We start from the raw sequence: 20,914 nt of genomic DNA, 5'->3' as shown, positions 1-20,914 counted from the left end.
CAACTTTCTTTTCTGCAAAATGTGGTGGTTTGATTGATTGTATAAGAATTCTTTCTGAAACACAAAGGATCTCCTTTTTGTCCAGTTGTCTAAGTAAAAACATCAACATGAACAGTAGGGGGCAGCAGAACACTTCATCATTTTTCTCTCTTTTTTAAAAATTTTATATTCTTAATACCCTTCACATTCAACCACCACCTATATATTCCAATCACATTAATGACTTTTAAAAATCCATCTAGCAGTTTACATGATTTTATCATTGTATTCATTATTCTCTATTGGATAGGTGATGCTGTGAGCTTTGACAAGGATATGATTGACAGAATAAAAGGAAGTTAGCTCAAGATACAAATGTATATATTTCATATAAAGTCATAATGTTTAACAAAGTAATTGTTAATGGGAGTTGCTATTCTCATTAAAGAAATGGTTCACCGTCTTCTTAGTCAGTGAGGCATTTTCTGAATATTTCCTTGTGATATTTTAGCATCTATTTCATTGGTGTTTTAATCTGGACAGTTTCATATTTTGATAGCTTTTAAATTAATGAGCACATATTAATTAACATTTCACAACTGACTTATTTGTGTCATAGGGTATAAACAGCAAAATCTAAAACTAATTTGATTCATTTTCATACTAAATTACACATGATGATATAGAATTTGGAATTAACTTCCTAGCTTCAAGTCATAGGGGGAAAAAAACTAAAAAAACAAAACTTGACATTATGATTTCAATAAGACTAAAAAAGCAAGCACAAAAATAAAACCCCCTTTGAGGGTTTTTTGGGGAAAAGGAACTGTTTGTGAACAAATCTGCTACAGTTACTAAGGCAAATGGTACTTTCAAATGCTATTATTTATTCATATTTTGCTTAAAAGTTTTGTACCTGTAACTTAAAATATTTAACAAACTAAAAAAAATTAATAATCTGCTGAAGTCTAATCCAATTTATTTTAAGACATAACAAGTGTCACCAAATTTGTATGGGATGCAATATAGATGTACTATTTTACATCTCTGTATTGACAATGAAGGTGTAAAAAGCCTCATGATTTATAATACAGAGAGGGAAAATGTTAAGATATTTACCTGCTGCAAAAAGCATCACAGCAACTGGTCTATAGAAACGTCTCCGAGATCCCACACAGATCGATATCAAACCAACCAAGAAGGCAATGAGAATGATGGCAGCACCACCCAAGAGTAAGGCCAATGTAGCAATCTGCCAATCTAGAAAAGGAAAATAAAGTAAATGATGTCAACATGCAACTCTGAAGAGTATAAAACAGGATAATGCTCCATAACCCACACTAAGGTGTAGTTAAATGTTAGCAATTAACCAAAAAGTGAGCTGAGAAAAATCCATTATAGCTATTTAATACGATAGAGTGGAATAAGCACTGACTTTCCTGTCAGAGGATCTAGTTTCAAATTACATCTGAGGATTACTATGTATGTGATCTTCAGTCAGTCACTCATCTGTGAAACTCAGTGTTCTCTTCTGTACAATTAGAGAATGAAAGAGCCCTCTAAATCTTCTAGATCTATGATAACATATCCCTTATTTTGTTTGAATAATTAAATTTATCAGAGTTCCTATGACTCTTAGAACATCATTTTCCCCATTAAAAATGTTTTTTTCAAGGATTGTACTAATAAGTCCATTAAAAGGGTCATATAAAAGATATAAGGCAGATATAAACAAGTTATCAAATTATTAATAACTTGTATATTAAAAGCATTATAAAATATAGAATCATGGAAAAAGTGAATCAGTCATGTAGTGAGGTTAAGGGGTACCAGAATGACAGTATAAATATTGTAGTAAACTACACATAATATTAAAAGAAGAGAAAACCATTCATTGTGTTAAATCATTCTTTTTATTTTCTTCCAGATTGATAGAAGAACCTGGACAAGAAGCCTTCAGGATGAAAAGGCATAGAAGGGTTACAATCTGTATTTGTGGAGGTGGTTTCCACCCTAATGATAATAAATCAAAAAACTGTACATCATTGTTGAATCTATTTTTTATTCATTCAACATTTATTAAGTTCTTTTTTATGGTCAAAGCACAGTAATTAGATAATTTTGGATTTTTTTCAAACTAATTGGGAAGGTTACTGAGAAATTTTCTCTATTTGGTATAAAAGGGGAAAAAAACAGAAATGATAAGATAGGACTCTTGTTTCATCCACATTTTCAATTATTTTATAGACAGAATGAATTATTTGAGGAAATGAATAGCCTACTTAAAAAATGTTTAAACGTTAAAAGTATAAGGTAAATGTAAGTAATCATTTTTATTATCATTGACATGATTTATTTTTAATCCTGACTTTTATATACAACACATTTATAAGTTACTTTTCTAACATATTTAGAATATTTGAGTTGCCAAGGACATCATTTTCAGATATTCAGACATCTGAAAGTCAAACAAGGAACATATCTTGTACAAATTTATATAGGTCTACACTATTAAAAAAAAAAAGAAAGAGAGAGAGAGAGAGAAAGAAAGAGAGAGAAAGAAGCAAAACTCAGGTCACCTGACGTCCTCTCTAAGGTTTTTGTTGTACCATAATCCATATTATAAATAAACCCAATTTACATATCTCCTAGAAGTTAATTTGGAAGAGTTTTGGATAATTACTTGCTAATGGATTCCTTTGCAAAAAGTTTAATTTTCTAATTTTTAGAAATATTGTCAATGTTTTAATGATTCCTTTATTTAAAACTATTTTTGGAGGATAAAAACCAACTGGAATTACAGACTACTGATTTCAATTAACCTTGATGCTGAGAAAATTTCTTCATTTAAGGGAGTTACTGGGAGTTCATGAAAAAAATCAGTCTTGTACTTCTTTGTCATATCATATTTCTCCTCTTCTGTGTCAAAAATCTCTCTTTCTTGGTGTATATATTTATGCAGCATCTTTTTTCTTTGAAGTATATACCAATAAGATACTTCAAAATACAAACCTTAATAAAGATACCAAAGATAAATTTCTAGTGTTTTGTTTTTGTTTTTGGTTACCTTTTTCCTCAAAGAGGAACAAGGTCGTTAACCAGAAATCCAGTTAAAAGTAGGAAACCACTACTCATTTGCTTCAGGAAAACTGCTTGTTTGACTCAGTGGTGATCCCTAAAGATAATCAAAGTTGATCTAGGACTGATGTTAGTTCTTTGTATCCTTGTATGCTGAATGAAAGGCAAATAGCTTGTGAGATATATCCTAGTACATCCTGAGGATGAAAACTAGGCATTTTACAATTTTAATTATTCAGGTAGCTCCATTTTTATTACCACCTCCAGGTTTTGAGGAAGTTGGAATTTTTTTTTTTGCCCTTTCAATTTAGGGTTTAGGTATTTCCTGCTTATATATAGTTTCCCTGTGAAGAAAAAAAAATGCTCCCTTTTGACCAGTCTCAAGTTCTGACTGCAATAGAGTTGCAGAGTTGAAGTAATTTATTAGTTTCCTCTGTGTACTTTTCCCCTTTTTGTTCATCCACCATCTACAGAGAAAGGAAAGAAAATTAAAATCTTGGCTTGTGATCCATAAGTAGGAGCAGGAGGTATTCAGATTACTTCTATTTTTGAGATGGAGAGAGAAAGAGAGAGAGAGAGAGAGAGAGAGAGAGAGAGAGAGAGAGAGAGAGACAGAGAGAGAGAGAGAGAGAGAGAGAGAGAGAGAGAGAGAGAGAGAGAGAGAATAAAAAAAAAAAAACTAGTCCTTATACTTTCTTTTACTTTAGGTATCTTTTACATATTTTTATTATTTATTTATTTTTATTGTTTAATTGAACTATTTGAGAATGGATCTCACTACTTAGCCCAGGCTAGAAGTGCAGAAGCTATCAGCAAGAATCTATTTGTGGACCTCTTCCATTTCCCCACCTTGGCCAGTTCAACCTTACCTAAGAAACCTCTTCTCCTTGAGGTCTAATTTATGATAGTAACAGTCTAAGAACTGAGCTTAAAAGTAATCTACCATCCTCAGCCTCCCATTTTCAGGAAGGATTAAATTACATTCTACCAGGACTCATCACTACTAAATAAATCAAATAAATAAATAAAGTCTTTAAAGAAAGAAAAAGTATATATTGCCAAATGACATATATTTAGTTCACCTTTTTCATTTAATAGCATTTTATGTTTCTTCAATTACATGTAAAGTTAGTTTTTAATATTTATTTTGGTAAGATTTCCAGTTACAAATTTTTGTCCTTCTCTCACTTTCCTCCCCCAATACAAGAAACAATCTGATATAGATTATACATGTAAATCATGCAAATCATGTTAAACATCTTTCCATATTAATTATGTTGTGAAAGAAGCAGAACAAAAGTGAAAACCACAATAAAGAAAAAAGTGAAAATAATAAGTTACTATCTGCATTAACACTCTAGAATTATATTTCTGAATGTGGATGACATTTTACATCTTGAGTCTGTTGGAATTGTTTTAGATTGCTGTATTGCAGAGAAGAGTTAAGTCTATCACAGTTGATCATCATACAATGTTGCTGTTAATGTGTACAATGTTCTCCTGACTCTGTTCAATTCACTTAGCATCAGTTCAAGTTTTTAAAATTCATCTGTTCATCATTTCTTATGCAATAATAGCCCCATTATATTCATATACCATATATCAGTTGACAGGTATTCCCTCAATTTTCAATTCTTTGCCAACACAGAAAGAGCTACTATAACTATTTTTGCAGATATGGATCCTTTTCCTTTTTTATGATTTCCTTGGGATCCAGACCTACTAGTGGTATTGTATCAAAAGTTGTGCATAGTTTTATAGTCATTTAGACATAGGTACAAATTGCTCTCCAGAATGATTACTTCAGTTCACAGTTCCACCCACATTGTATCAACATTCCAATTTTTCCACATCTCCAACATTTATCATTTTCCATTTCTGTCATTTTAGTTAATCTGATAAATGTCATTGGGTAGCTTAGATTTCTTTTAATTTTTATTCCTCTAATCAAATGTGATTAAGAACCATTCTGGAGAGCAATTAGGAACTGCGCCCAAAAAGCTATCATCCAGCAGTGTTTCTCCTGGGATTGTATATGAAAGAGATCATAAAGGAGGGAAAGGGATGTGCAAAATGTTTTAGGTAGCCCTTTTTGTAGTGGCAAGAAACTGGAACCTGAATGGATGTCCATCAGTTGGAGAATGGCCAAATAAGTTATGGTATATGAATATTATGGAATATTATTGTTCTATAATAATCAGCAGGATGATTTCAGAGAGGCTTGGAGAGACTTACATGAACTGATGCTAAATGAAGTGAGCAGAACAAAGAAATCATTATACATGGCAACAGCAAGATTAAATGATGATCAATTCTGATGGACATAGCTCTTTTCAACAAGGAGATGATTCAGGCAAGTTCCAGTGGTCTTGTGACGAAGGGAGACATCTGCACCCACCGGACTGTGGGAACTGAGTTTCATTCACAACATAGCATTTTCACTTTTTTTTGTTGTTATTTGCTTGCATTTTGTTTTCTTTCTCATTTTTTTTTCTTTTTGGTCTGCTTTTTCTTGGGCAGCATGATAACTGTGGAAATATGTATAGAAGAATTACACAGATTTAACATATATTGGATTATTTGCCATGGAGGTGGAGGGGAAGGGAGGGAACAAATTGGAACATAAAGTTTTGAAAGGTTGAATGTTGAAAATTATACTTACTTATGTTTTGAAAATAAAAATGCTTTAATTAAAAAAATTGAGAGCATTTTTCATAAGATTATAGCTTTCATTTCTTCATCTGAAAATGGACTATTAGTATGCTTTGACTATTTATATATTGAGGGATGACTTACATTCTTATAAATTTGATTCAGTTCCCTATGTTTGAGAAATGAGGCTTTTATCAGAAACATTGGCTATAAAAACTAAATCCCAGCTTTCTGCCTTTTTATTTGGATTGCTTTTATTTATTCAAAAACTTTTTTTTAATTTAATGTAATCAAAATTTTTCATTGTGCAATCATAACGATTGTTCTACATCTTTTGTTTGATCACATCTTCCTTTCCTCATAAAAATGACAAGTAAACTGTTCTTTGTTCTCCTAATTTGTTTATGTCATCACCCTTTACAGAATGGGCAAATTAGTGTGTTTTGAGTTCTTCATTGCAGATGTTCCTTTAACAAAAGTAGCATTCATTACTTTCAAAAGAATGGGTAGAATGTTGTTTAAGTCATATATCCTTTTTGATCCTATTTTGGCATAGGGTGTGAGATATTGGTCTATGCCTAGTTTCTGCCATACTATTTTCCAGTTTTCCCAGAAGTTTTTTGTCAAATAGTGATTCTTATTCCAGAAGTTGGAGTCTTTGAGTTTATCAAAGAGTGGACTACTACAGTCATTTACTTAGGTTCTTCCTTCTCCTCCACTTGCTCCTCCTCTTCCTTCTCCTCCTTCCCTTCTTCCTCTACCAGAAGAAATGATATTGTGTAATGGATATGTATTCAAAGCAGTTGAAACATGTGTAGACATTCTATTAGTAATTCCACTCTAACTATATAGGGAAGAAGAACATTTTTAATTGGTTATGGAGTTACAACTTGGATGCATTTGGATGGAGAAGAAAAAAACAAAGTTGTTTAGTAAACCTCTCCCCCTAGTGGGGAGGGACCTGAAGCCCTTTTCCTTTTTACTCCAGTATGATACCCACAGAGCACACTTCTCATATTTTTATCTTTGTCGTATCTTGGCTTTCCTAATTTTAGGTGAAGAAGGAATTGATGAATGGGGAGAAAGGGGAGGAGAGGAGGCAGAGAGACAGAAAGACAGTCAGTCAGACACAAAGTCAGAGAGATAGAGGTAGACAGAGAGTCAGAAAGAATTGGATAATTCGCTCCAGGTAGTTCATAATGGCAATTCAGAGAGTAGTGTATGGCCACTGCAGATTTGCCCAGTCCCTACTTTACTAAATTAAAAAAAAATAATAAAGATAGGAATTGTTGGAACAGACAGTAGCTGTAGGCTGTTGTTACTCCATGAAATGATTGAAGGAGCAGTGTAGATTTAACTACCATTCTTTCCCTGCAGATGTTAAGAACTCCTATGTGATTTCTCTATTCAACTGAGCTTTTTCTAATTTCTGGTTGTATTTTATAAAAAAACTGTTCCTAATAATAAATGCTCACTGATTTTTGTTTTTTAATTAATTGTACACAAATTGTATTTGTTTAAACCCTGGTCCAAAATAGAGTCTCATGCTAATTTTCACTTACTTGGTCTATAATCACAAGAGATGATTATTTTTTTGGTCATTTTCTATAATACAAATATATATATGCATGAATATAAATATTTTGTAATATATATATATATATGTGTGTGTGTGTGTGTATGTGTATAAAACATATACTCTATATTTAAGTATATCCAGATATAGACAGATGAAAGAGATGAAAGAGAGAGAGAAAGAAAGAGAGTAAATGACCAATACTTATTTGAATCTTGTCAGGAAGTGCCATGGTTAAAGTCAAAGTCTTGACTAGGTTTTTTCACGCAGTGCCATAGCAACACTCTCTGTAGCTATGGCTTTAAATATAATCCCAGTTCTGACTGACTAAAGGCAACTGAGTATTCTGGATAGTTAGAAAAGTGGCCAAGAGTCGAGTATTCCATGGAAAACATCAGATAAGAGATGAAAAAATGCATCTCTTTCCCTTCACCTTATGGTAGGGTACTTTGGGTATGAAATATTGAATATATTATCAGAAATAATCAATGTATTAGTTATGAAGTTAAGCTATTTTTTTCTTCTTAAATCACTGTATATGGAATGGTTTTCTGGAAAAGGAAGAAAAAAGTATATTTAGAATCAAGGTTATAAAATCAAGAAATTAACAAGATATATGCATACATATACATATAAGAAATGTATATATGCATATATAGAGGATTTATATATGTATAATCTGTATATATATGTGCACTGATATACATCTATACACATATACACGCATGTATGCACACACAGATGTGTGTGTAATCAAGGTATCCTAGCACACAGAGTTAGGTGGCTTTCTGGTGCTAATAATAATTCTTAGGTCCAAAATTTTCCTCAAAACTTTAGTTACTTTCCTGGTTGAGTCTGAAGCATATGTAAAGATGCCAATTCTGTGGCCAATAAGTGATGCAGTGTCTTATCATTTTATTTTTCAATTACAATTTCTATCCCACTCACTTTTAAATGCCTGGCAAGAATAGTGTAATGCTAGATAACATGAAAATGAAAACTAGAGAATATTTACCTCATAAACTGAAAAATAAATCTTGAAATGAGAAGTTTATGTACTAAACACAACTTTACAATTCATTAAAATGCTTTGTGATGAAGCTTTGATATTTATGACAAATGGTCAAAACGCTTTATTCAGATCTAAAGCAGTTAAAATTTTCAATTAATTTATTGACTTTAAAAATCTTAAATCACATAAATATTTAATACTATATAAATATTGTTCACAACAAGAAAATAAACATTACTTCTATTAATTTTAAAATTTTGGATATATTTTAAATGATTAAAATCAGTTTAATTCTGTATAAAATTCAAGTTTCCAATTATTAGTATTGTAGTATGTTGCAATACATGTAATATGAGTTCTGGAAAACATACTATTTATACCTAAATGTTTGTATTTATAAACATGCCATTTACAATCATTACACTATAATAAGTAGTAGAGAAATGATTTAGATATGGTAGTTACCAGACTTAATATGTGCAGTGTTCTTAAAATTAGTAGTTGCTCATTATCAACTTGTCTCATTTGAAATTTGAATTTTGTTGATTTATTTAACTGCAATGAACACTTGGTGATCTATTTGAGGAAAGTAATATGAGCTCCTACAGCTATTAAATTATGCAATTAACCTGTTTAGGTTAAGAATGTTGTAGAACCTTTCCTATCTGGGAATCAAATTTAAAACAAAGCTGTCATTCTTTGCATAAGTGTTACAGTAAATACTTCTTCCAGATAGGTTTAGGGACAAAGTAGAGACATGAATATTATTAGAAAGAGGAGAAATGAAAACCAAATAGTCCCTTCTAGAGTAATGCTATAAAAACTTCTTACTCCATCTCAGAGAAAATAAAATAAAATAATAAATATATAAAGGAACTGAAAGAAGAAATAAATGAATAAATGGCCAATAAGTGAATGGATGAGAACGAACAAATAAATGAAGATGTGAGAGTATGATTGAATAGTGAACAAATGAATGAACAAATAGCTAAATAGATATATAGATAAGTAGGTAGAGTAGGTAGATGGCCTAATGAACAGACTGGAAACTCTGGAATCTATTAAATTCTTCTTATTGAGTTAAATTTCAGCCTCAAACAACTATTAGCTGTGTGACTCTGGACAAGTCTCTTAACCATGTTTGCCTCATTTCCTCATCTATCAAATAGATGGAGAAGGAAATGGCAAACCAATCCAATACCTTCACTAAGAAAGTCCTACAAGGGTCACAAAGACCTGGACTGAGATGAAAATTGACTGAACAATAAAAGGTAAGTAAAATAAAATAGTATCAAAAACAAGCTAGCTGTCCTCTTGATGTGGCGTCATAAGACCCATTAAAATCTGCTATTAAAGTACAACTCAGCAGCACAAAAATAGATCTCTATCATTGCATATTTTAGATGGGAAAGGAAACTGATATTGATTGATATTGCTGAATCACATAGAATTTTATCATTATACTTAAACAAATGTAACCTTATGTGAGATCCTACCTAACGACTATAAGTTCTTTGGGGCAACTTCTTGACAGCTGAATGGAGAATGCACTTTTGATTATGGAATTCATGAAGGAAAAGGGTTGTTTTGGGGGGGCATTTTTAATTAACAATAAGATCCTAAAATTAATACCTTCTGGACTTTGAGACCAGAGTCAATGAGTCAATGATGATTTCTTCAAGGCCATAGATACTTATTCTAAAAATGTTGCTACTTGTCTATTCTTTTTCAATTTTTTAAAAAATACCCTTTCATTCATTTCAAAGTTACACCTAAAGTTATCACTGTAGTTGAATGTCGAATATTGAGCTCCTGATTGAGAACTATAATGGACAGCAACTAAGAATCAGAATTTTTCTCCAATTATTTTATTAACACTGTTTAGTTTAGTTATATAAAAACTCTAAATATTTTTCTTTTAAAAACTGTTTTAATGGATGAATCCCAAAGTTGTATATGTTTTTTCCTTATGCATTTTGAATATAACATTGATCCTAAGTGATTTTCTTTGAGAAGGAACATTTCATTTCTAAAAATTGTCAGGTAAAACATCATTTTAAATGGATTTTACATGGAAAATGCTTTGTTACCCTTAAAGCATTATATAAATATTAGCTCTCATTTTCATTGTCTAAAAACAATCAAGCATAACACATTAACAAAAATGATGTCCCTAAACTGATCATTATGCTTCATTTAACAAAATAAAGTTATCTTTTCCTATCTATTTGTAATGTCTCCCTTTAGTTATCTATAAATGTAGTCATTTGATTTTTTTCTAAAGCTATTTAGATATCAAAGACTGTAATAAGAACAGAAAATTCCTGTACCCAGTAAATATTTCAAGTTTTCTATGTATCTTACCAATTCTTATTACAAAGATTTTATATTTTTAAGTTATCATAAAAATAGATTGATGTTGCTTGGATAATCCCATTTTGTTCATCTAGAATCATAGACAGCAGGTTAAGTATCTTATTAAGACAGAAAGTCAGTTCAACAAGTTTTGAGAATCAACATAAAATTCACTAAAGCATCTTTTTTCTTCTACTCCATAATTGGATTCTATGAATGCTATCCTCCTTACATGTAACTTAAGATGTGTATGATACATGTGTCTAAATTGGAATGAAAAGATCCTATTTTTAATCACAACTCTTATCATAAAGAAATGAACATCTTTACAAGCTAGAATCAGAACTATTTTTTTCCTTTAAAAAATATTTCAAATTAACTATGTAGTTTCCAATCATGATATTTAACTTTTAAAATTATCTACACATAGTAAATGAAGTGGATAACTAGTGTGCTAATGATCATGCCTAAATGAAGGGGCAGGTCAATTCTCTGAGAGCCTCCACAGCGGTGGATTATAACATCTGAAGGAGTTGCAAAACAGCCTTTACTGATACAGGTGTTGCTTATGGACTGGGAATGAAATAAATTGAAGGGAGAGGAAAGAGGAGAGAAGTCAGAAAACGCAACTGCCTCTTAGTCTTCTTGTGTCACCATCATCATCCTCTCACATGAAGAGCTCCATTCTGTAGGTCTGTGTTAGACTTCCAGCAGCCACTGGCAAGTGGCTCCCATATCACAACACTAGTGAAGTTTTCCAAGTATTTCACCATAAAATAGATTTCTGGACTATATTAGCTAACTAACTTTCTTCCTGTTGGACTGGTAGTTATCACAATATTTATTGGAACCTCAATAACCAAATTCATATTTTGTTTTGTGCATAGATACCCACAAGTATAGCATAGGATCAAACTGGTAACAATGTGATTGAATGATTTTTTTCATCTCCTTTCTAAACCCAATCATTGAGATATCATAGAGATAATCATTGAGACAAATTAAAGAGATCACCAAGATAATGAATAATGTAATAATATAAATTGGCTGCTAAATTATCATACAGGTTTGAAAAAACATGCTTTAGGTTTTCAAGGAAAATCCAGATACAATATATATATTTCTCATTTGTCAACATGGGAAGAAACAGAAATAATAAATACTGCTTTGTAAAAAATGGTGATCAGGATGATTTCAGAAAAGACTAGAAAGTTTTACATGAACTGATACAAGGTGAAGTGAGCAGAAGCAGAAGAACATTATATATAGTAACAGAAAGATTATGTGACGATCAGCTGTGATGAATTTAGCTCTTTTCAGCAATGCAGTGATCCAAAACAATTCCAGACTTGAGATAGAAAATGCCATCTACATCCATAGAGAGATCTAAAATTAATCTTTATTGGCCTTGAATCAAATAATTGTCTTGTATGGTAATTACAGTATCAGTCAAGTAATTAAGTTAGGTAATCTCACTGATGGAGATATTCCCTCCATAAAGGCAAGCAACAATTCATAACTGCTTTCAAAATTGTGAAAATCTTATTCAATTCCTCCTATAGGAGAGAGAGAGAGACAGAGAGAGAGAGAGAGAGAGAGAGAGAGAGAGAGAGAGAGAGAGAGAGAGAGAGAGAGAAGGTAGGTCAGGGAGACAGACACACACACAGACATACAGATAGAGAGAGTGGAGAGACAAAGACAAAGAGAGGCAAGCAGAGAGACAGAGAAACAGAGATTTGTTTTTGTTTTGTTTTGTTTTGTTTTCAATCTTTTGATTGACACCAGACTGTAACTATTCCAGAAAGTCCATTAACATGATAGAAAGCAAAGAAAAACCAAGTTTCAAGACTAGACCACAGGGGAAGAGGAATTTTGTTGATACATTTTCTGTCAGTTTCTAAAAAGCATTTTTCATAAAGAGGCTGCTCATAATAATTATATTGTTGGAGATCATATATCAGAGACAGACTCTCAACAGGTAGATAAAACAACCTAGTATAATCAGAGATATGAATACAGTAACCAAGTCATTTCTGAATGTGTTGGGGAAGAAGGAAAGGAAAAAAAGAGGAGCAGGGGAAGGAGGAAGAGGAGGTGGAGACAGAAAGGGTGGAAGAAGAGGAGGAGGAGGAAGAGGAGAAGGAAAAGGAGAAGGAAGAAGAGGAAGAGGAAGATGAGGAGAAGGAGAAGGAGCAGGAGAAGGAGAAGAAAAAGAATAAGGAGAAGAGGAAGAAGAAAAAGAAGAAGAATGGAAATAGCAAGAATCAATTCTTTATCTGAGCTTTTCAACTGTTCATTAAAACAAGATAACATTCATAATTAAAATCTAGTTGCAGGGATTGCAAGGAACTATTGACAAATATTTTGGGGAATAACCTATTTTGGGAGCACTTGGCAGTAACAATAATTACTTCAACAACAGATTATTCTTTCTTAGTTGACTCTTTCAGAGAGATAATGTTGCAGTGTAATGGAAAGAAAATTAAATTGTGAATGAGGAAATTTAGGATCCAATCCAAACAGTTATAACTTTTCCTATGACCCTGGATCAAATGTTTGCTTTTAATGGCTTTCAGTTTCCTCATCTGTAAAATAAAAAAAGTTGGACTCCTTTGTTCAAAATAGTTTGTGAAGACTGAGGGACTATTGTGAGAATTTTACAAGATTCATTGAAAATATTTTATTGACTTGGCCATTTAAGCAATCAATCAACAAATATTAATTAAGTAGCCATTATACAAGAGTTATTGTCCTTGGTGATAGGAATGCAATAATCAAAAATGAAGCAAATCATTTCAGGTCCAGAATTTTCCTCTTCTAACACCATTAATACTTTTCACTTCCCGAGAATCCCACAGCTTCTGACTTCCAATGTCTACTGAACTGAAAGAATAACTCTAGAAGGATAAGAAGCTGGGGATGGAGGTGGAGCAATGATGGAGGAGAAGCCCGGAAGTTCCCTGAGATCTCTTAAGTATTCCTCAGGAATAATATTAAGTCAAGCCTCCAAAAGAATTCCCATTTAAAAAGAGAGAGAGAGAGAGAGAGAGAGAGAGAGAGAGAGAGAGAGAGAGAGAGAGAGTGTTAAAAAGTCATCAATTAACTTCCTTAGAAAAAAATTCTATAAGGCTAGATGGATTTGCACATAAATTCTACCAACATTTAAAGAATAAATATTTCCAGTTCTATATATGCTATTTAGAAAAATAGGAGGAGTCCTACCAAATTCCTTTTATAACACAAAATGGTGCTAATATCTAAGCCAGGAAGAGCCAAAAGAGAAAGAAAATTATAGAGCAATTTTCCAAAGAATACTGATGTAAACTTTTTTAAATCAATAAGAAAATAGAAATCATATGACTATCTCAATAGGTGCAGAAGTTTTTGACAAAATGTAACATCTATTTCTATAAAACAAAACAAACAGTAGAGAGCATAGGAATAAAATGAACATTTCTTAAAATGATAACTACTATTTCAAACCATCAACAAGCATCATATTTAATGGAGATGAACTTGAAGAAACTTCCTGAAGCAATTAACAACTTTAACAAAATCATAAGATGCAAAATTAAACCCAAATAAATCATCAGGATTTCAATATATTACCAACAAAAATCAACAAGATATAGAAAGAGAGATTCAATTTTAAAAATGTAGGCAACATAAAATATTTGAGAGTCTACATGCCAAGAAAAATCCTGAATTTATATTAACACAATTAAAAACACTTTTCATACCAAAAAAATCATATCTAAATAATGGCAAGAAAAATCATGGGTAGGCTGAATAAATATAATAAAAAACAACAGTTATACTTAAACTAATTCATTGACTACCATAACAATCAAATTGCTGAAATTTTATTTTATAGAGGTAGAAAAATAATGGTAATGTAAATTGGGAAGGACAAAAGACAAAGAATATTAGGAGAGTTAATTAAAAACAATATGAAAGTGGCCTAGCCATATAAGATATAAATTATATTACAAAACAGCAATCATAAAAACTGTTTGGTACTGACCAAAACAGAGTGATGGATCAATAGAATACATTTGATCTATAAGACAAAGTAATACATGATCATAGCAATTTTCTGTTTGATAAACACAAAGACTACAGTTTCTGGGATAAAAGCTCACTGTTTGACCAAAAACTGCTTGGAAAATTGGAAAACAATAAGGCACAAACTAGGAATAGACCAACACCACACACTGTATAACAAAATGAGGTCAAAATGAGTACATGATTTAGATATAACGGGTGATACCATAAGTAAATTAAGAGAACAAGGAATAGTTGACCTGTCAGATCTATGGAGAAAGGAAGAATTTATGATCAAACAAGAGACAAGGAATATTATGAAATACAAGATGGATAATTTGTATTACATTAATGTAAAAAGGTTTTGCACAAACAAAAGCAATGAAAGCAAGATTAGAAGCAGAAAGATGGGAAACAATTTTTATAGCCAGTTTTTCTGATAAAGGCTTCACTTCTCACATAAAGAGAAAACCGAATCAAATTTATAAGACTACAAATCATTCCCCAATTGATAAATGGTCAAGAATATAAGCAGACCACTTTTAAATGAAGAAATTTAAGGTTATCTACAGTCTCTCTAAACTGCTCTAAATCACTATTGATTGGAAAAATATAAATTAAAACAATACTACCTCACACCTATCATATAGGCTAATATGACAGAAAAATAAAATGATAAAGATTGAACAACAAATAGGAAATTGGGACACTAATGCATTGCTGATGGAATTGTAAATTGATCTAGCCATTCTGGAAAGCAATTTGGAACTATGCCCTAAAGGACTATAAAGCTGTGTATACCATTTGAGTCAGCAATACTATCACTACTAGGTTTATGTCCCAAAGAGATCATAAAAATGGGAAAAGAATGTATGTGTACAGTAATGTTTTTTTCATTTCTCTTTTTGTGGTGACAAAGAATTGGGAACTGGGGGAATTCCCATCATTTGGGGAATAGTTGAATAAATTGTGATAAACAAATATAATGGAATGATATTGTTCTATAAGAAATGATGAGAAGATTGATTTTAGAAAATCCTGGAAAGATTTACATGAGTTGAGGCTGTGTGAAGTGAACAGAACCAGAAGAATGCACATAATAAAAGGACAATGAAATTATGATAGATTTAACTATTCTCAGCATAACAAAATATCCAAGACAATTCCAAAAAACTCATGAGGGAAAATGTTATCCACATCCAAAGAAAAAATTGTGGAGTCTGAATGCAAACTGAAGCATGTTATTTTCACTTTTGTTTTGTGTGGCTTTTTCATTTTGTTCTTTTTCTTTTTTCACAATGTGCCTAATGTGGAAATATATTTCCATGATTGCAAATGCATAACCTATGTTAGATTGCTTGTGATCTTGGGGGTGGGAGAGGAATGAAGAGAGAGAGAGAAAAAAAAAACTGGAACTCAAAATCTTATAAAAAGAAATGTTGAAAACTAGTGATACATGTAATTGAGAAAAATAAAATGCTATTTCCAACAAAGATGTTGTTAAAGATTTTCAAAATTTACATTTAAAAATACTTTGTTTCCATTAAGTTGTATTATATTTTCAAATTTATATGCACTCTCTCTTTCTCTCTTCTTCGTCCACTGAAAAAAGCAAGGGGAAAAAAAATCTTATGGATACCATATTCCTTCCCTCTTCTCTTTGCCTGAGAATTTACATAGTTCTATAAGTTTTGATATGAAAGAATTCCACAGAAATATGCATAACCCTGAGGAACACTGGCTAAAGCACTTTTAAATAATGAATTCATACTTTTGTTGGCCTATAAAACGTTTCACTTAAGTTGGGTCTGCCACAAAAGAAAAATTGGTCATCTTTATAAATATCAGCCCAGAGACTGATTCTCCCTGCTTTTATCTTCTGGCCAATATGAGGAGAGCAGCTGTTTCTTTAGGACAGTAGTCTACCATTAATCAATTAAGTAGCAAGCATGTATCCTATTCTGAAGTGAAGGTTAAACTGGGGTGAGGTATTTAAAAATCAGGTTGGTTAAGTTAATATTGCTGAATATTGAGTTTCTGTGAAAAATGTTTTAATGACTACTAAAACACCACTTCAACTGTTTTTTGATGATAGTTGTTTCTTTTCAAAATTTTTTTTGAGTTGTTATTTGGCAATCTATCCATATCATCACTATTTTTTTTAAATAATGGAACCTCTCATAAATTGCTTTATTTACAAAAGCATTAAGAATAGTGCTTGGAAAGAAAAATTTTCAAGTGTATGAATACTTTTTAATTCTGAGTATATGCAAAGAAATCTATTTATATGACTATTTTTTTTTAGAAAATTGCTTTCTAAAAACTTTAACAGAATTATTATTATTATAAATTGTTTAGAGCTTTTTGAATGATACACATATTACATTGTAATAATTTAGCTCTTTCTAAAATAGAAATAGATATATTCTTTCATAAATTTGCTGTTCCCTGGTCTTCCCCATTTTTTGTCAATAACATTACACCATGCCCTCAGTCACACAAGCTCAAACATTTATTGTTATCTTACAGCTTTCCATTTCCTAAGACAATCTCCTTAGAGGCAGTTTGTGGTTAGTGAATAGAATGCTGGCCTTAGAGTCAGAATTAGTTGAGTTCAATTCTATTCTCAGACACTTGGTAGAGAATTCAACCTCTGGTTGCCTTACTGTTTTCCACTGTAAAATGGGGATAATTATTAAACCAACCTTGTAGGATTTTGTAAGAATTAAGGGAAATATCTATAAAATCACTTAGAACAATGTCTGATACATAGTAGGCTCTATGCAAATAATTATTCCCTACTTTTCCCTTCCCCTACCAAATTGAGTTTGGTTGATAAATCCTATTAATTGTGCTTCCCATATATATGTCTTCCTTTCCATTTCCATGTGGTTGCCTTACTTCAAACTTTTGTTCTTTCTTTCCTAGATCTCATTTACATTGTGTTGAATTTATTTGAGTGCAATCATTACATTTTCTAATCTACATAGTCCTGCAGAATTGATTTTTTAATGAATAATTGGAGTCATGGCAGTTGCAAAGTTTCAACACCTTTAGTGTCTCCTCAATGTCTACTAAATTGTAACCATACTTCTTAGCATAGTATTCACTACTCTCCAAGATCTAATATTAATTTACCTTTGTGTGGGGGGAAAAAAGCCTACAATAAAGCTGCAATCTATCATCTTGCACCATTCATGAACCCCATTACTTTGTCAAACTGGACTATTCATTGTTTTCCTATATTTGCTCCTTATTTTCCTATATTTGAGCCATACCATTTCTTCCAAATAGAATTTCTTGATAAATGAGATCTGTGATAATTTTTAAGTGTTATGGCAAATTCTTGGGAAGCCCCCCAAAAGAGCAAAATAAACAAATAGAAACATCAAACATATTCCATATATCTACTAAAATGACAACTCAAATGTCAATTCTTCCTTGAAACTTTTCCTCATTTTTCCAGTTTTAAGTGATCTCTCTTTCCTTTGAAGTCCTGTAGCATTTGATTTATTTCTCATGTTATATTTATCACTTTACAGCCTTCTATTTATATAAGGATGGGGTTGACTGGGTAAATCAATCAAATCATTTTACCACAGAAAATAGATCATAAGATGGAATACTCTGGTACTTTAATCAGGGGATACGTCTCTTATCAAGATCTAAACAATTCTATAAATATGCTATACCATTCGTACATGGACCTTCTTGAGCACCCTTCATAAGAGAGAAAAGAACAGTGGGGAAAAATGCTTGTTAAGGTGCATGAACTGTAAGAGTTTTAAATGAGACCATTCTCACAACTCAAGGCTACTCTAAAGCCTTGAGGGGTCATGAGACCCTGATGTCATTTCAGAGAGTTGCCTGAGAGCATGTGTTACAGTTATAATTATTCATATTTCATATCTCTTGAGATTCTAATTTACTTGAGGTTGGGATTATGACCTCTTCATCTTTTTATGACTCATTGCACCCATTTCAATGATTTGAACACAAATGGTATTCAAGAAATGTTTGTTAGATTAAGTTATATTAAAAGTTCTTATATTGGTGATGAAAAAGGACCATCTGATTTAAGTATATTTATAAGTTTGCTAAGAGAGAATGCAATAGGTCTAACATGAATTCCCTGTATTCTCTGTCTCTAAATCTGACTGTGTTTATTGTGTCCCTCTTGTGACAGAATTTCCTTTATCTGACGATTTCTCACTTTATAACAACAACAACAACAAAAAAAATTGTCAAACCTTCCTATGATAGAAAGGAGTAAAAGAAATAAGGAATTATTTTTTATACATAAGTACACACATTCTGTTTATACAGTATTACCATATTACACTTTGGCAGCTTTCAATAAAGACAGTCAAAATGAATAATTAACCTGTATAACTAAAGATGATCTTTTATAAAACAGATTTTGTTTAATTTATTGAGCGAGCAGTTTAAATTTTATTTGAAGGATGAGAGGATATTTTTCTTACAAAAGGAATACTTATTATGTAATGTTGAACTTTCCTAGTAAAGAGAATATGTCACACTATCCATATGCCATATTATCCAAACAAGATTTTTTTTTTGATTATTAAGAGATATTGGTAGTAGCATCAGTATCCACAAATATAGACAAAAAAAGAAAACAAAATGAAGTCTTGTGGAGCACTACATTGAGAAATTAGCCTTGTTTTGGCATTCATATAAAATATAAAAAAGACAAGTGACCTACCCTCTGTTCAAAATTGAGGTGATCAGATCTCATTTGATTAAAAGAAATACTGTCTGTTTCAAGTTTTGTCATATGATGCTTAGAAAATGCCTAGAAACATTTTTAAAATCATTTATCAGATATATTCCATTTAATGTAACTACAATTTCAACTATTTTTAGACATTGTTACCTGTGTGATTTGCTTATTTTTTCACATGAATAAACCAGTGCCTACCAATGCTTTTCACAGAATAGGAATAATGCTTACTTGTAGAATGAATGAATAAAAACTACTCCACAAAGACATTTTCACTCCTATCATCATATTTTTGCAGTTATAAATTTATATTTATAAATTATAAAAATACAATATATATATATATATATATATATATATAAATTTACTCTTCAGTTTGCAATCACAGAATGCCTGAGTTTCTGCCAAAAATGCTCCTTCCTATTTGAAATACTTCTTGAAACCCCATGTAATTAGTACTCTCTTTTGAAATTCCTCTGTTCTTTTATATTTATTTAAATGGGTACATTTTACATCCTCTTCACTCCAGGAGAATATAAGGTACTGGGGAGCATAAGTTATTATAGTTGTAGGTCAGGATAATGCCTAACATTTAATAAGTGCTCAATAAATGTTTTGTAAGTTGTCTTCTTATTTTAAAAGTTTTTGATGCCCCAAGAACATGTTTCCATAAATAGAATGTTATCATTCTGTTATTTTGGAAAATGAAGAAGAGAACAAACTATGTATCCAATATCACAATTTTCATTTTATTTAAATTGTCTCGAGCATTTGAAGCTACAAATTGGTAGATGACCTAAAATTGTAGTTTTATTGGTTCTTTGTAGAAAATTTTGCATTAAAAAGTAATGATCAATATTATCAGAATAAGATAAATTGTAAACATTTTATCCTACTAATTAAATTCATTCACAACATGATGTCCATCCTACTTTTCCATTATTTCCACCTACATGTTAAATAAAACAAAAAAATAATTTCAATCTGCAATTTTCACCCCTACTATTTGTAGTCAATCCCCAGAGCTAAACTAATAGAATCATAGAACCATAACTCTGGAGCTGGAAGGGACCTAGGATTCGTGGAGAAGATTAATCACTTGCCTAAACTCATTTAGATGCAGGTTTCAAACCTAGGTCTTCCAACTCCACTTCAACTCTTTCCATTGAACTATGCTACCTTATGCACTCCTTCCTCATTTTCTGCAGCTCAAGTGTTTTTTGTTTGTTTGTTTGTTTTCCTTGCTAACGTTCAGTTTAAGATGTATTTACTCTAGAGAGTATGGCCTAATCCCTATAATCAGAAGTGTTCTCTTCCTCCCCAAACTTTTCCAAGGCAACTTTTCTATATTTCTCCTGTACATCATATATACTACAATTGTTGTAAATGTTGTATGTTTCCTTGATAACTGTAATTCCTCCTCATGAAAAGAAAATTTCTCATTCATCTTTGTTACCCTACTGCCTTAATGGCA

The 20,914-nt window shown here is 31.5% G+C and overlaps 1 protein-coding gene across 1 annotated transcript in view; it reads right to left on the bottom strand.

Moving 5' to 3' along the window:
- The window catches only part of TMEM47 (transmembrane protein 47), a 43,730-nt gene that overhangs the window by 16,310 nt on the left and 6,506 nt on the right, over positions 1 to 20,914 (bottom strand). The window contains exon 2 of the mRNA XM_031959440.1: positions 1,099 to 1,239. Within this exon, the coding sequence (XP_031815300.1) occupies positions 1,099 to 1,239 (141 nt within the window). The remainder of the gene's footprint in view (positions 1 to 1,098; positions 1,240 to 20,914) is intronic.

The sequence above is a fragment of the Sarcophilus harrisii genome, chromosome 3 (assembly GCF_902635505.1).
Source record: "Sarcophilus harrisii chromosome 3, mSarHar1.11, whole genome shotgun sequence".
NCBI lineage: Eukaryota > Metazoa > Chordata > Mammalia > Dasyuromorphia > Dasyuridae > Sarcophilus > Sarcophilus harrisii.
This window is presented reverse-complemented; position numbering and strand designations above follow the sequence as displayed.